General features: G+C 42.1%; 1 protein-coding gene across 1 annotated transcript in view; it reads left to right on the plus strand.

Annotated features, from left to right (window-relative positions):
• Positions 1–17,392, plus strand: part of TENM4 (teneurin transmembrane protein 4) — a 562,032-nt gene that overhangs the window by 536,467 nt on the left and 8,173 nt on the right. The window contains exons 26-28 of the mRNA XM_007941024.2: positions 4,535–4,770; positions 8,376–8,672; positions 10,174–11,788. Coding sequence (XP_007939215.1) covers positions 4,535–4,770; positions 8,376–8,672; positions 10,174–11,788 — 2,148 coding nt within the window. The remainder of the gene's footprint in view (positions 1–4,534; positions 4,771–8,375; positions 8,673–10,173; positions 11,789–17,392) is intronic.

A 17,392-nucleotide genomic window follows, 5' to 3' on the forward strand; every position in this document is an offset into this window, starting at 1 on the left:
CTCTGACTCATAACTCTATGCACAGCAGAACAAAACACTGCTCAGTCTTGTGCCAGCCTCACAATCCTTGCTATACCTGAGCCCATCGTTGCAGCCACTATGTCTGTCCTTCTTGATGAGGGCCTTCCCCTTCTTCATTGACCTCCACTTCACCAAGCATGATATCCTTCTCCAGAGAATGGTTCCCTCTGCCAACATGACCAAAGTAGGTAAAACAAAGTCTGGCCATTCTTGCTTCCAAGGAGCATTCCTGCTGCACCTCTTCAAGGACAGATTTGATAGTCCTTTTAACAAACCATGGTACTCTTAACATTCTTCTCCATACCACAACTCAAAAGTATCAACTCTTCATCGGTCTTCCTTATTCATTGTCCAGCTCTCACATGCATAAGAGGCGATTGAAAATACCATGGCTTTGGTTAGGTGTACTTTAGTCTTCTAGGAGACATCTTTGCTCTTCATCACTTGAAAGAGATTTGCCCAATGCAGTACATTGTCTGATGTCTTGACTGCTGCTTCCATTGGTGTTGACTGTAGAACCAAGTAATATGAATTCCTTAACAACTTCAATCTTTTCTCTATCCACTGTGAAGCTGTTGATTGGACCAGTTGTGAGGACTTTTGTTTTCTTTATATAGAGGTGTAATCTATACTGCAGACTGTAGTTTTTAATCTTAATCAGTAAGTGCTTCAAGTCATCCTCACTTTCAGCAAGCAAAGTTGTGTCATCTGTGTATCACAGGTTGTTAATGAGTCTTCCTCCAATCCTGATGCCACATTCTCCTTCATATAATCCAGCTTCTTGGATTATTTGCTCAGCATACAAGTTGAATAAGTGTGGTGAAAGGATACAATCCTGATACACTCCCTTCTTGATTTTGAACCATGCACTATCCCCTTGTTCTGTTCGAACAACAGCCACCTGATCAGTGTACAGGTTCCTGATGAGCATAATCAAGTGTTCTGGAATTCCCATTGTTCTCAATGTTATTCATAATTAGTTATGATCCACACAATCTAATGCTTTTGCATAGTCAATAAAACATAACATCTTTCTGGTATTCTTTGCTTTCAGCTAAGATCCATCTGACATCAGCAGTGATATCTCTCATTCCATGTCCTCTTCTGAATCCAGCTTGCATTACTGGAAACTCTCTGTCAATATACTGCTACAACCATTTTTTAATTATCTTCAGCAAGATTTTACTTGCATGTGATATTAATGATATTGTTTGATAATTTCCACATTTTGTGGTATCACCTTTCTTTGGAATGGGTACAATATGGATCTCTTCCAGTCAGTTGGCTAAGTAGCTGTCTTCCAAATCTCTTGGCATAACCGAATGAGTGCCTCCAGTGGGGCATCCATTTGTTGAAACATCTCAGTGGGTATTCTGTCAATTCTTGGAGCCTTGTTCTTCATCAGTTCTTTCAGTGAAGCTTCAACTTCTTCCTTCGATACATTTGATTCTTGATCATATGCCACCTTCTGCAATGGATGAACATCGATCAATTCTTTTGGTACAGCAATACTGTGTATTCCTTCCATCTTCTTTTAATGCTTCCTGCATCATTCAATATTTTGCCCATAGAATCTTTCGCTATTGCAACTTGAGGCTTAAATTTTTTCTTCAATACTTTCAGCTTGAGAAATGCGGAGCATGTTCTTCCCTTTTGGTTTTCTAATTCCAGATCTTTGTACATTTCATTATAATAATTGGCTTTGTCTGCTCGAGCTACTCTTTGAAATTCTCATGAGCACAATTAAGTGTTCTGGAATTCCCATTCTTCTCAATGTTATCCATAATTTGTTATGACTCACACAATTGAATGTTTTTACATAGTCAATAAAACATAAGTAAACATCTTTCTGGTATTCTTTGCTTTCAGCCAAGATCCATCTGACATCAGCAATGATATTTCTTGTTCCATGTCTTCTTCTGAATCCAGCTGGCATTTCTGGAAGTTTTCTGCCAATATACTGCTGTACTTGTTTTTGAATTATCTTCAGCAAGATTTTACTTATGTGTGTTATTAATGATATTGTTTGATAATTTCCACATTCTGTTGGATCACCTTTCTTTGGAATGAATACAAATATGGATCTCTTCCAGTCACTTGGCCAGGTAGCTGTCTTCCACATCTCTTGGCATAGCTGAGTGAGTGCCTCCAGTGTGGCATCCATTTGTTGAAACATCTCAATGTGTATTCTGTCAATTCCTGGAGCCTTGTCCTTTGCCAGTTCCTTCAGTGAAGCTTCAACTTCTTCCTTCAATACCATTGGTTCTTGATCATATGCCACTTCCTGAAATGGATGAACATCGACCAATTCTTTTTGGTACAGTGATACTGTGCATTCCTTCCATCTTCTTTTGATATTTCCTGCATCATTCAATATTTTTCCCATAGAATCTTTCTTTTTTTTTTTTTTTGGTTTTCCAACACTTGTATTTTTTTTAATGCATTTTACTGGAATATAATTTATGTACAGTGAAATACTCAAAACTAATATGACATGGGTCAATGCATTTTTTTTTTTTTTTGTAGTCTTCCTTCTCCTCCCCTCCCACCCTGGCAACCAACAAAGAAAGTTTCCCTCCATATATAAACCTTTCCTTGACCCTCCACAACAACAGACTAATACTATATTTGTTCTTCTGTGAATGACTTATTCACTCAGCACAATGTCTTCCAAGTTCATCCATATTATGCAGTGTTTTGCATTATTCTTTAGTGCTGCATAGCATTCCATTGTGTATATGCGCCATAGTTTGGTCATCCACTCTTCCACTGATAGGCACGTAGGTTGTTTCCATCTTTTTGTTATTGTAAATAGTGCTGCAATGAACATGGGTGTGCATATATCTCTTCCTGTCCTGGCTCTCACCCCTCTAGGATATATACCTAGTAATAGGATTGCTGGGTCAAATGGTATCTCCAATTCCAGCTTTCTAAAGAATCACCATACTGCTTCCCACAGTGGTTGTATCACTTCACAGTCCCACCAGCAGTGTATGAGAGTCCTAATTTCTCCACATCCCTACCAGCATTTGTTATTTCCAGCATTTGTTATTCTCTGTCTCATTGAACCTTGCCATCAGTGCTGAGGTGAGACAGTTTCTCATTATTGTTTTGATTTGCATCTCTCTGATGGCCAATGATCGTGAGCATCTCTTCATGTATTAGCTGGCCACTTGAATATCCTCCTTGGTGAAGTGTCTATTCATGTCTTCTGCACATTTTTCAATTGGATTGTTAATCCCTTTGCAGTTGAGGGGTTGGAGTTTTCTATAAATCTTAGAGATAAGTCCCTTGCCACATATGTAATTATCAGCAAATATGAATTTGTTGCTGTCATTTTTGTTATGTGCTTTTTCATGATGTTGATTTCTTTGTTCCATATAATTTTCTGTGCTGAGCTCATTTTGTTTATGAATCTTATTATCATTTCCTTCATTGCTGTTGGTTTAGTATTTGCTAAATATTTGTGCTTGTTCTCTTTTTTTATTTTGATGTGAAGGTTTATCATTTTTCTTTGAGGTTACCCTGTGATTTATAGTTTTCTTCCCAAGTTTAGAACAGTCCATTCTATCTTGTAGTTGTCCATAGAATCTTTTAATATTGCAACTTGAGGCCTGGATTTTTCCTTCAGTTGTTTCAGTTTGAGAAATGCCAGTATGGTCTTCCCTTTTGGTTTTCTAATTCCAGGTCTTTGCACGTTTCATTATAATAATTGACTTTGTCTTTTCGAGCTGCTCTTCAAAATCATCTGTTCAGCTTTTTTATCTTGTCATTTCTTCCATTGGCTTTAGTTACTCTCCTTCAAGGACAGGTTTCAGAGTCTCTTCTGACATCCATTTTGGTCTTTTCCTCCTTGCCTGTCTTTTTAATGACCTTTTGCTTTCTTCATGGATGATCTTCTTGATGTCATCCCACAACTCCTCTGGTTTTCAGTCATTGGTGTTCAATGTATCAAATCTATTCTTTAGATGGTCTCTAAATTCATGGTCATATTTTGGCTCTCATGGACTTGTTTTAACTGTGTTCAGCTTCAACTTGAACTTGCATATGAGCAGTTGACAGTCTGTTCCACAATCAGCTGCTGGCCTTGTTTTGGCTGAAGATATTCTGAACTATGTTGTTGTTGTTATTTGCCGTCGAGTCGCCCCTGACTCATAGCGACCCTCCTTGGGTTTCCGAGGCAGTATCACTACAGAAGTAGGATTGCCCAACCTTCCTTCCGAGGAGCGGCTGGTGGGTTTGAACCGCCAGCCTTCTGGTTAGCAGTCAAGTGCTTTAGCCACTATGCTACCAGAGCTCCCATTCTGAAGTATAGGAGTACATTAAAATATTAGCAGTGATTTTCTTTGTGTTTTGAGATTATGGGTGATCTTTTCTTCTCCAGATATTTTCCTAGTTTTTTTTTTTTTTTTTTTTAATGATTATGTATAGTTTCTATAGTCAGAAGGAAAACACACACCTCCCTCCATCCTCACCCCTTCTGATCAGAATCTGCCCCTCTCCTCTCCCTCAGACCAAGTCCGGAACAGCTACTACATCGGGGCAGATGGCTCCCTGCGGTTGTTGCTGGCCAATGGCATGGAGGTGGCACTACAGACGGAGCCCCACCTGCTGGCGGGCACTGTCAACCCCACCGTAGGCAAGAGGAATGTCACACTGCCCATCGACAACGGACTTAATCTGGTAGAGTGGCGACAGCGCAAGGAACAGGCTCGTGGCCAGGTCACCGTCTTTGGGCGCCGGCTGCGGGTGAGCAAGGCCTTGCCAAGCAAAGGTCTCAGCCTCTGGATCTTGTGGGAAAAGAAAGAAGAAGGAAGCTGGAGTGCTAGGTTATATTCTTGAAACTCTCTCTGATTTGAGGGAAAAACTTTTCTTGGGACCTCAGTTTCCTTGTCTGTAAAAGGGAGAATGTAAATCAGGGAACCACATGTAATAAGAGTTTTTTTTGCCTGTCTTTTAGTTTTTACTTGTAGAAAGATCTCTGACCTTGTAGTTAGTTCTGAGCTGTAGTTCCAGCTATATAGCGTTCCCTCAGTAAGCTTGGGCAAGTCTTAGAGCCTCAATTTCATTATCTATAAAGTGAGGGAAACCAAACCAATTTTACCATACTACAAGGATTAGAAATAATGTATAAAGTGCCTCATTCAGAGTGTGGAATATAATGAGTGACCAGCAATAGCTGTCCTTGTTGTTGTTGCTATCATTATTGTTGTTGTTACAATTTCTGTATGTACCAAATTTCAGTTTAACTGTTTGGAACCTAAACACCTAAACTTAAAACATATTTTCCACTCTCTTCAGACAGAGTTATCCTTCCAAAATGAGCAAAACTATCACCACCATAGCTGTCACTGTCAGTGAGCTGGCATCTGTGGCCTGGCATTTCAAAGTATTTTTCAATATGTGGATGCCATGAACCAGCCCTTTCTCTGCCTCACTTCCCACGTTTCTGAAGAGTGTGACCTCTGCCCCAAGCCCTGACTACCCAATTTATTTTCCCTTCAGCATCAGAAAGGAGGGTGACAGGGAAGGTGAACACTAATGAACTAGCCCTGGCTTTCAGCACAGCACCTTGCAGATATGTGCTAAGCTGATAGGAACCAAACTGAGCCAGATGTTTCTAACATTCTAAAAACCACAGAACCATCAGCAGAGCAATGTATCTGAGACTCTTTGAAGTCCCCTGCCCTTCAGCAAAGAAAGCTTATTTAAACCCCTGTTTTACATGTGCGAGGACCAAGATCCACAGAGGGTAAGTGATTTTTTCCCAGAGTCACATGGTTAGGTAGTGGTCAAGACTAGAACATAGGCACTCTGTCTCTTAGTTCAATGCCCACAACAGAATCCAGGAAACCAGACTTCCCTAGTTCCTTCAGTTGAATTCAGCCAAGAACCCTAGCAGTCATGTTATATGGTAACAACCTTCCATTAGTTCCCTGTTTGAATTCTCAAAGAGCCCTTCATGCACATCTTCGGCTTCCAACACTTCTTTCCAGTGTACTAAATGGAGAGTTTGACCGAGTTAGAGTCATGCCTGGGCATGTGTGGACTCCTGAGCAACTCTACTTCTCTGAGTCTCAGGTTTCTTTGCAAAAACAAGGTAATATATTCAAAGCCACCTAACCTAGTGCTGATCGACCCCAGGTGTTCAATAAACAGCAGTGATTAGTACTATTAGGATTTCTTTCCATCGTGTGAACTGGACCAAAAGTTTCCCAGGTTTTAATTGGTCCCTCTCTCAGCCACAGATTAATGGTGCTCCAGTCGGGTGGCCACATCTCTGTGTCCTCCCGAAATAAATGGCCACCCACAGTGGCAGCATGTGGAATTAGATGTTAGCCGAGTGCGCCTCTCCATAATGGAGCTCATTTTTTATACAACTGGGAACTTTTTAATAAAGAAAGATGTAAAATAATCTCATTGCTGCCACTGCCGAGCTCAGGAAGCATTAGGCGGTTCCCCAGTGAGCTGCTTAATTCAATTTTATTAATTTTTTCCACAGAGGTATAGCTCCCCTTCACTAGGGGTCCTGTGGGGGTCAGGTGGGCTGCTGGCTGGGTATCACCATCCTGGGTGGGGAGACCCTCAGGGGACCTTACAAAGAGATTCTTTGGAAAGGTCCCCATCATGATCGGCAGTGCAGCCCCTGTATCTTCCTTTGCATCCTCTGCAGAAAACACAGCTTCAGCCTCCAACGTCTCAGATTTTTCATGGGAATTGTCTGCCACACTGTTTTTGCTTCTGTGATTGTGTTTGATTACCCCAGGGAAGGCAACCTTATTATAACCAGGCCATTCACAGCTAAAGTTGTCTAGGCATCATCATTATAAATCCTTATCTTCAGGGCTTTATAATTTGTATGGGGAGAAGGGAGAGACATACATGTCTCTACTTCCAGTGAGAATGGTCAGTGATCATTTGCTGTCATTTAATGGAAATCATTGCAGCCATTTATTAGCCCAGCAGTCCACTAGCTAATTTACATGCTCCTTCAAGCCTCACAACTCTGGAGTTGTACAGAAGAAGAGTATGAGACTCAGAGAAGCCAAGGGACTTCCCCAACGTCACACAGAAAGTTCATCACAAAGTGGAGGCTGGAATCCTGGCCTTAATTCCTAGACCTAGGACAACCCCCCCTCCCCCTTTTTTTTTAACCACACAAGGCTCCAAAGAGGCCTTTCATTACTTCAGTCCACATGTGGAGTTTTGCACTAAAGGATCTAAACAATCTGCTTTCCTCTTGGGTCTTCCTTACTACTGCTCAAAGTTAACCAGTGACTAATAGAAGGAGAAAAAATATGCTCAAATGTCACATAAGACCAAGAACCAATCAGAGGAGTTAGCATTTTAGCTTCAAAGTACCCGGCAGGATTTCAGGGGCAGCAAGTGCCTAAGAGATAGAACTAAAGACAGAAACAGACCCCAGGATTATTTTTCTTTATTAAAATATGAAAAACTCTGATTTAATGCTAACCCTTTGGGAGTCCTATATTTCTTATTCTGAAAGGAAATTGAATTGTGTATTGATCTAGCAGACTGGATGGAGATCCTGATCCCGGAGACAGGAGCAAAATATCCCAAAGCAAAGGCTGTGTCCCCAGTCAGCCCTCAGCCAGAGAAGCTGCCACACTCTCAACACTGCCCCCAGGTCCTCCATGGCAAGGGGCTCAAAATATGCTTTTGGACTGACTGGGATGACTAAGAAGCTCTAACATTGTTATCAAAGGGCAGGAGACACCCCAGGGAAATGGGAAGCCAAGAGCCTTGAGAAGAGCAGGACTCATTCAGAGGACCACTGAGCATTTCTTGGCACATTGCAGTGGTAACAGTCAAATCCAGACCTATCTCTCACCAGCCAAGGGATCTGAAGCAAGGCTTTTCACCTCTCTGAGCTTTGGTTTCCATAGGCCTAGATGAGATAATATGTGTTAAACACTAGCACAGTGCCTGGCACATAACAGATGGGGTCAGGCATTTATTTTCTAAGCCCACTTAGCTTCTCTTTTCAGGAGGGAGCCAAGAAAGATCTGCCTTTGTTCATGTCATCATTAGAAAAATCACATCAGGAAGTGACGTGGACCACCTTTTACAACAGCAACTGTTTGTTCAGCATGTGCATTGTCTTTGTCCTCACAGTAGCCCTACACAGTAGTGATTGTTATTCCCACTTTACAGATGAAACTTCACAGAGCAGACAAATGACAGAACCAGAACTCAAACCCATGTCTGTTGATGCCCAGGACCTGCCTCTTCTAACCAGAAACCTCTCAGTATACTTGAGAGCCAGACTGGCCATCAGACCAAAGTTCTCAACGTACAGATTAATTTTCTGTTTTCTTCTACCCCTTCTCCAGGTTCACAACCGAAATCTCTTGTCTCTGGACTTTGACCGTGTGACACGCACAGAGAAGATCTATGATGACCACCGCAAGTTCACCCTACGGATCCTGTATGACCCGGCAGGGCGCCCCAGCCTCTGGTCACCCAGCAGCAGGCTGAATGGTGTCAATGTGACATATTCCCCAGGGGGCCACATTGCTGGCATCCAGAGGGGCATCATGTCTGAGAGAATGGAATATGACCAGGCAGGTCGCATTACATCCAGGATCTTTGCCGATGGGAAGACATGGAGCTACACATACTTAGAAAAGGCAGGTGTTTGTTTCCCTCTATCACTGGCCCCATGTAGAAGGCCAATCATTATGGCTTCACCCATGGCCAGACCCAGCATGCTGACCTCAATGAACATAACCTATGTTCAGGAAAAAAATGTCTTAGAAGGTCAGGGGCCCCTGAGAGACCTCTGGATAGATAATGATGATGGTGTGGTAGATGGGGGTCTGGTAGAGCCGGTAGTAGGCCCAAACACTAACTTGACTTACAGAGCAAGACTTGGGGTCAGGAATCATAGCAAGAACCTGCTCCCAGGTCTAGGGTACATGGTGAGATCCAGTCACAGAGAACAAGACAGAAGCCTAGATATCAGTACGTAGGCCAAAAAACCAAATCAAACTCACTGCCGTTAAGTCATTTTGACTCATAGTGACCCCTCCTTGGGTTTCCAAGGCAGTATTTCTATGAAAGTAGATTGCCCAGTCTTCCTTCTGAGGAGTGGCTGGTGGGTTTGAACAACCAGTCTTCTGCTTGGCATTCAAATAATGAGCTTTGAATTCTGGGTTGAGGGTAGGGTGGGGACCTAGTAAATCCCTTTTGCTTCAGGTCAGGATTCATTTCATCCCAGGGGCTGGGAAGCAGAAAGGGTTTGAAATCAAAAGTTAGACCCAAACAAGAGGAAATGATAGCTCTGCTGCCTCTTGCCTGAAACAAAGTCAATTCCTCATGCCACACTTCAGGTACCTGGCTTCCTGCTTTATTTCCTGCTCCTGGTCCCCTGTCCATGGCTCAGGCTCTACTTTCCCTGTAGTCAGTCTTCCCTACCTTGTGCTATGTGAGTACCTCTGAGACTAATGTTCTCTGGTAGTGCTAAGAAAGAGAATCTGGGATGTCATCCAACATACTGAAAAACCAACCCCAGAGAGGAGAACTTTCCCAAGACCACATAATGAATCAATTGTAGAACCCAGGTTTTCCCATTTCTATCACAGCCTGCCCCACCCCAGGGTGAGTGTATGACCTGCTAGTATATAAACAATTGTTCAAAGCCTTAAACACCATTCTCAGAGATGGTCTTTATCCTGGAGGTCATAGGGAGTCAACAGAAGTTGTTTAGCAGGCAGTAGACATTGTCAGATTTCTGTTTTAGGAAAATCATTCTCACTTCAATGGGAGAATTGATCTGAGGAGTCAGAAGCAAGGAAACCAGTAGGGAGGCTATCACAAATACTTCAGGCCAGTGCTTCTCAAGCTTTCTCACAGAGTATCACATGCAAAAATAATAAATTTTATAACACACAATGGGATAGACAGATAAGACTGCCAGGGCCAAAGGCTGAGAGAACTCCTCATCTTAGCATATCCATTACCCATTTATAGTATCAAGTATGGCATACAGGTTAGAAACCTCTGATTTGGGTGTAACTTTGGAGAAACACCAGTTTCCTTGGACTTTCTCTTCCTTTAAGTCTTGAGTACACTGACCTACTCTTTCTCCTTGCCACCCCTCCTGATCTCTTTGTTTTCCTTTCCTTCCAGTCCATGGTGCTACTTCTCCACAGCCAGAGGCAGTACATCTTTGAATTCGACAAGAATGATCGCCTCTCTTCTGTGACGATGCCCAATGTGGCCCGACAGACATTAGAGACCATTCGCTCAGTGGGCTACTACAGGAATATCTACCAACCCCCTGAGGGCAATGCCTCAGTCATCCAGGACTTCACTGAGGATGGACACCTCCTCCACACTTTCTATTTGGGCACTGGGCGCAGGGTGATATACAAGTATGGCAAGCTGTCAAAGCTGGCTGAGATGCTGTATGACACCACCAAGGTAAGCTTCACCTATGATGAAACAGCAGGCATGCTGAAAACCATCAACCTACAGAATGAGGGCTTCACTTGCACCATCCGCTACCGTCAAATTGGGCCCCTGATTGACCGGCAGATCTTTCGCTTCACCGAGGAAGGCATGGTCAATGCTCGTTTTGATTACAACTATGACAATAGCTTCCGGGTGACCAGCATGCAGGCCGTGATCAACGAGACCCCACTGCCCATTGATCTTTATCGCTATGATGATGTGTCAGGCAAGACAGAGCAGTTTGGGAAGTTTGGTGTCATCTACTATGATATTAACCAGATCATTACCACAGCAGTCATGACCCACACCAAGCACTTTGATGCCTATGGCCGAATGAAGGAAGTGCAGTATGAGATTTTCCGCTCGCTTATGTACTGGATGACTGTCCAGTATGACAACATGGGGCGAGTAGTGAAGAAAGAGCTGAAGGTGGGACCTTATGCCAATACCACCCGCTACTCTTATGAGTATGATGCTGATGGCCAGCTGCAGACAGTCTCCATCAATGATAAGCCACTCTGGCGCTACAGCTATGACCTCAATGGGAACCTACACTTACTCAGCCCTGGCAACAGTGCACGGCTCACTCCACTACGGTACGACCTCCGTGACCGTATCACTAGGCTGGGTGACGTGCAATACAAGATGGATGAGGATGGCTTTCTGAGGCAGCGAGGCAGTGATGTCTTTGAGTATAACTCAGCTGGCCTGCTCATCAAGGCGTACAACCGGGCTGGTGGCTGGAGTGTCAGGTACCGCTACGATGGCCTGGGGCGGCGGGTGTCCAGCAAGAGCAGCCACAGTCACCATCTGCAGTTCTTCTATGCAGACCTAACCAACCCCACCAAGGTCACCCACCTCTACAACCACTCCAGCTCTGAGATCACTTCCCTCTACTATGACCTGCAAGGACACCTCTTTGCCATGGAGCTGAGCAGTGGCGATGAGTTTTACATAGCCTGTGACAACATCGGGACCCCTCTTGCTGTCTTCAGTGGAACAGGCTTGATGATCAAACAGATCTTGTATACAGCCTATGGAGAGATCTACATGGACACCAACCCCAACTTCCAGATCATCATTGGCTACCATGGTGGCCTCTATGATCCCTTCACTAAACTTGTCCACATGGGCCGACGGGACTATGATGTGCTGGCTGGACGCTGGACCAGCCCAGACCATGAGTTGTGGAAGCACCTTAGTAGCAGCAACATCATGCCTTTTAATCTCTATATGTTTAAAAACAACAACCCCATCAGCAACTCCCAGGACATCAAGTGCTTCATGACAGGTGAGTATTATCAGGGAGCATTCAGAGGGCAGGACTCACTAGATTACTTTGGTCATCTAAAAAGTCTTCCTTAAGAAAGCTGATGGGAAGCGCTGACTTTCTCTTAGAGCAGCATTATCCAAAGTATATTTGAAGAAACAGTAAGTCAGAGAAATTCTGTGCAAAAGTAAGTTCTGACACCAAATAAATTTGACAGAGCAACTACCATTCTTAAATTTTCATTTACATTTTAGCTTATTAAAGGCTCTTTGGAAAGTCCCAAAGTAAAGAGAACTGTTTCATGTATTTACCCAATATTTTTCACACTTATTTGACCATAAACCTCTCCCCCTACCTTTTTTTCACCATGACACCCTAAAATCTCATTAGATATATCCTTTGGAATACACTTTGGGAATGTCTGACCCAGAGATCAGGCTGGCTATGAGTCTTGATAAGTATAGCTTTTTAAAAAAAAAAAAAAAAAATCTGTTATTTGAGATGATATAATGGAAAATCCATTTCTAATCTATGAGATGTTATAAAAATTATTGACTGCCTTGAATTCCAGTTTCCTGATTTGTAAATGAGAGTTAGTATACCAACCTTGGTATACTTGGTACATTAAATGTGCATATTATAAACTCTAGAACAACCACTTGGAAAAATAAAATATAACAGGTATATCTAATAAGCCAATGTTGTTGTTGTTGTTGTTAGGTGCTGTCAAGTCAGCTCTGACTCATAGTGACCCTATGTACAAGACAACAAACCACTGCCTGGTTTGTGCCAGTCTCACAATCCTTGCTACACCTTGCTATACAATCATTGAAGCCACTGTGTCAATCCATCTCATTGAGGGCCTTCTCCTTTTTCATTGACCCTGCACTTTACCAAGCATGGTATCCTTCTCCAGGGAATGGTCCCTTTTGACAACATGACCAAAGGAGTTGAGACAAAGCCTGGCCATTCACACTTCCAAGGAGCATTCTGGCTACATCTCTTCCAGGACAGATTTATTTGTTCTTCTGGCAGTCCATGGTACTTTCAGTTTTCTTCACCAACACCACAACTCAAAAGCACCAACTCTTCTTCAGTCTTCCTTGTTCATTGTCCAGCTCTCACATGCATATGAAAAAAAAAAAAAAAAAAAAACCAAACTCACTGCCATCAAGTCAGATCCCGACTCATAGCGACCCCTCCTTGGGTTTCCAAGGTGGTATCACTATGGAAGTAGATTGCCCAACCTTCCTTCCGAGGAGTGGCTGGTGAGTTTGAACTGCTAGCCTCCTGTTCAGCAGTCAAATGCCTTAGGCACTACGAGGTGATTGAAAATACCATGGCTTGGGTTAGGCACACCTTAGTTTTCAAGGAGACATCTTTGCTCTTTAGCACTTTAAAGAGGTCTTTTGCAACAGATTTTCCCAGTGCAATACGTCATCTGATGTCTTGAATGCTGCTTCCATTGGTGTTGATTGTGGAACCAATTAATACGAAATTTTTAACAACTTCAATCTTTTCTCCATTTATTGTGATGCTGCTTATTGGTCTAGTTGTGAGGATTTTCATTTTCTTTATGTTGAATCCATACTGCACACTGAAGTCTTTAATCTTCATCACTAAGTGCTTCAAGTCATATTCACTTTCAGCAAGCAAAATTGTGTCATCTGAGTATCGCAAGTTGTTAATGAATCTTCCTCCAATCCTGATGCCATGTTCTTCTTTTTATAATCCATCTTCTTGGATTATTTGTTCAGCATATAGATTGAATAAGTATGGTGAAAGGATACAACTCTGACACACACCCTTCCTGATCTTCAACCATGCAGTAATTCCATGGTCCCTTTGAATGACAGCCTCCTGGTCTATGTACAGGTTCCTGATGAGCATAATCAAGTGTTCTGGAATTCCCATTTTTCTCAAGGTTATCCGTAATGTGTTATGATCTATACAATCAAATGCTTTTGCATAGTCAATAAAATACAAGTAAACATCTTTCTGATATTCTTTGCTTTGAGCCAAGATCTATCTGATATCAGCAATGATATCCCTCATTCCATGTCCTCTTCTGAATCCAACTTGCATTTCTGGAGGTTCTCTGTCAATATACAGCTACAACCATTTTTTAATTATCTGAAGCAAGATTTCACTTGTGTGTGATATTAATATTGTTCAATAATTTCCACATTCTGTAGGATCACCTTTCTTTGGAATGGGTCCAAATATGGATCTTTTCCAGTCAGTTGGCAGGTAGCTGTCTTCCAGATTTCTTGGCATAGATGAGTGAATGCCTCCAGTGTGGCATCTGTTTGTTAAAACGTCTCAATGGGTATTCCATCAGTTCATGAAGCCTTGTCTTTTGCCAGTTTCTTCAGTGCAGCTTCAACTTCTTTCTTCAGTACCATTGGTTCTTGATCAGATACTACCTCCTGAAATGGATGAACATCAACCAATTCTTTTTGGTACAGTGACTTTTTGTATTCCTTCTATCTTCTTTTGATATTTCTTGCATCATTCAATATTTTGCCCATAGAATCTTTCAATATTGCAACTTGAGGCTTGAATTTTTCCTTTGGTTCATTCAGCTTGAGAAATGCCAACTATGTTCTTCCCTTTTGGTTTTCTAACTCCAGGTCTTTGCACATTTCATTATAAAAATTTACTTTGTCTTCTCGAGCTGTTGTCTGAAATCTTCTGCTCAGCTCTTTCATCTTGTCATACCTTCCATTTGCTTTAGCTACTCTCTATTCAAGGGCAAGTTTAAGAGTCTCTTCTGACATCCATTTTGGTCTTTTCTTCCTTGCCTGTCTTTTTAATGACCTTTTGCTTTCTTCATGGATAATGTTCTTGATGTCATCCCACAATTCTTCTGGTTTCTCGGTCATTGGTGTTCAATGCATCAAACCTATTCTTTAGTTGGTCTCTAAATTCAGGAGGGATACAATCAAGGTCATATTTTGGCTCTCATGGACTTGTTTTAATTGTCTTCAGCTTCAACTTGAATTTGCATATGAGCAGTTGATGCTCTATTCCACAATCAGCTCCTGGCCTTGTTTTAGTTGAAGATATTGACCTTCTCCATTCCCTCTGTCCACAGATGTAGTTGATCTGATTCCTGTGTACACCATCTGGTAAGGTCCATGTGTATAGGCACCATCTATGTTGTTGAAAAATGGTATTGCAATGAATAAGTCATTGGTCTTGCAAAATTCTATCATGTAATCTCCAGCATTATTTCTATCATATTTTCTAACTACTGGTGATTCTTCTTTGTTTCCAACTTTTGCATTCCAGTCACCATTGATAATCTTGACTGCATGTTTGGTCAATTTCAGACTGCAGAAGTTGGTAAAAATCTTCAATTTCTTCATCTTTGGTTTTGGTGGTTGGTGTGTAAATTTGAATAATAGTAGCATTAACTGGTCTTCCTTGGAGGTGTATGGATATTATCCTATCACTGACAACACTGTACTTCAGGATAGATCTTGAAACATTGTTTGCGATGATGAATGCCACTCCATTGCGATGAATGCCACTCCATTGCGCTTCAGTCTGTCATTCCTAGCATAGTAGATCTATGGTTATCTGGTTCAAAATGGCCAAAACCAGTCCATTGTAGCTCACTAATGCCTAGGATATCGATCTTTATGTGTTCCATTTCATTTTTGACAACTTCCAATTTTCCTAGATTCATACTTCATACATTCCATGATCTGATTATTAATGGATGTTTGCAGCTGTTTCTTCCCATTTTAGTCATACCACATCAAAAAATGGAGGTCCCAAAAAGTTTACTCCCTCCACATCATTAAGGTCGGCTCTACTCTGAGGAGGCAGCTCTTCCCCAGTCGTATTTTGAGTGCCTTAGTCCCTAAAGCATTTGACTGCTAACCAGAAGCCTGGCAGTTCAAACCCACCAGCCACTCCTCAGAAGGAAGTTTGGGCAATCTACTTCTGTAGTGATATCACCTTGGAAACCCAAGGAGGGGTCGCTATGAGTCGGATCTGACTCAATGGCAGTGAGGTGTTTTTTTTTGTTTTTGTTTTTGTTTTCTCCTAACCTAAGGGGCTCATCTTCCAGCACTATATTGGACAGTGTTTCAGGGCTATTCATAAAGTTTTCTAATAATATATCAGACAGTGTTTCACTGCTATAAGTAAGGTTTTCACTGGCCAGTTCTTTAAGAAGTGGATGGGCCCTTCCTTCTTCTTAGTCTGTCTTAGTTTGGAAGCTCTGCTGAAACCTGTCCACCGTGGGTGACCCTGATGGTATTTGTAATACCGGTGACATAGCCTCCAGCCTCACAGCAACATGCAAGCCACCACAGTATGAGAAACTGACAGACAAGTGGTGGAATAAGCCAATAGTGGACATAAATTGGAATACTAAAAAAATACTTAATCTAAAGAGGACAGGAAAAAGAACAAATGAAAGAAATAGAAAACAAATAACTATCTTGAAGAGTGCTTACAAGGGTGAAATGAGATTGATGGCTCACATTGGTTCCCTTTCCTCTACTCTCTGATTCAAAAACTGAGCTTTACCTCCTTCTCCTGTGAAACCAACTTGGGTATAAAGTTCTCCATAGGTAACACAGGACAGAGATGTCCCTGATAGCCAGAGTCCTTCCAGCCAGCAGCCACACCCAAGCTAGCCACAGAAAACCTCAAGAGTCAGAGCCACCATTAGGATTCAGATCTGGATAAAGCCAGCACCTTTTATATATGAGAGTTTGTTGTGGACAATAATTTGATGTATCCCAGCTTTCAGACCCTGGAGTCCCCACCTCTTTTGTCCTGTGACAGAATCCTCTTGGTCCTATTATATGAGTTTTACCCATTCATTTATCAAGTGCCTCCTCTCCTGTGCCAAGTGCTGTTTTAGGCACTAGGAATACAAAGATGATCCCTGCCCTCCAGGGGTTCACAATGTAAGAGACAGACACTTATTTTCTAATGTGAGGGAGACCATGATGGCAGTTTGCATAGATGGGCATCAAAAGACAGAGGAGAAACAACTGGCTATACCCAGAGATTTCTGGGATGGCTTCACAGAGTAGCAGCTAACTGAGGCAGACTTATGGGTGGGTGTTTGTGAGATAATGTAGACAAAGACATTCTAAGGAAAGGGGACAGTACATATAAAAATGTAGAGAGACTATAAAAAATTAAAATGTTACTGATAAATAAAATTTTTCAAATAAAGTCTCTTTTGTCTTCCAGCCTTAAAAAAAATGTAGAAAGAGTAACTCACATGAGTACCCCCTAGGGTTGTGGCCTCTCAGCCCCCTAACTTAATGGCCCAAGTTGGGCCCTATTGCTGCTAATCAGCCATAGGAGGGTCCTTTCAGGGAAGAATTCCAGATGAGTTCATTGAGAGTAGGAGTCCCATGAGTGGAGAAGTGGGAACAAGATGTGATAAAAACGTATTTAGGGCATATTGATAAACATGAATATCCCAGCAATCTTTCACAGCCTTCAGCATGCTCAACTTGGCTGCTAGCTCTAGAGAAACTTGATGGATTGAGATGACATTTCCATTACATCTGTCTGTACTAAGCACACCCTCTGTCTTACCCTCCAATGAGTTTCCTATGAGATGTCTTGGCAGGTTACTGTAGCTGG

Source organism: Orycteropus afer, unplaced genomic scaffold, assembly GCF_000298275.1.
Source record: "Orycteropus afer afer isolate SDZICR_OR568_19922 unplaced genomic scaffold, OryAfe1.0 scaffold00074, whole genome shotgun sequence".
In the NCBI taxonomy this organism is placed as follows: domain Eukaryota; kingdom Metazoa; phylum Chordata; class Mammalia; order Tubulidentata; family Orycteropodidae; genus Orycteropus; species Orycteropus afer.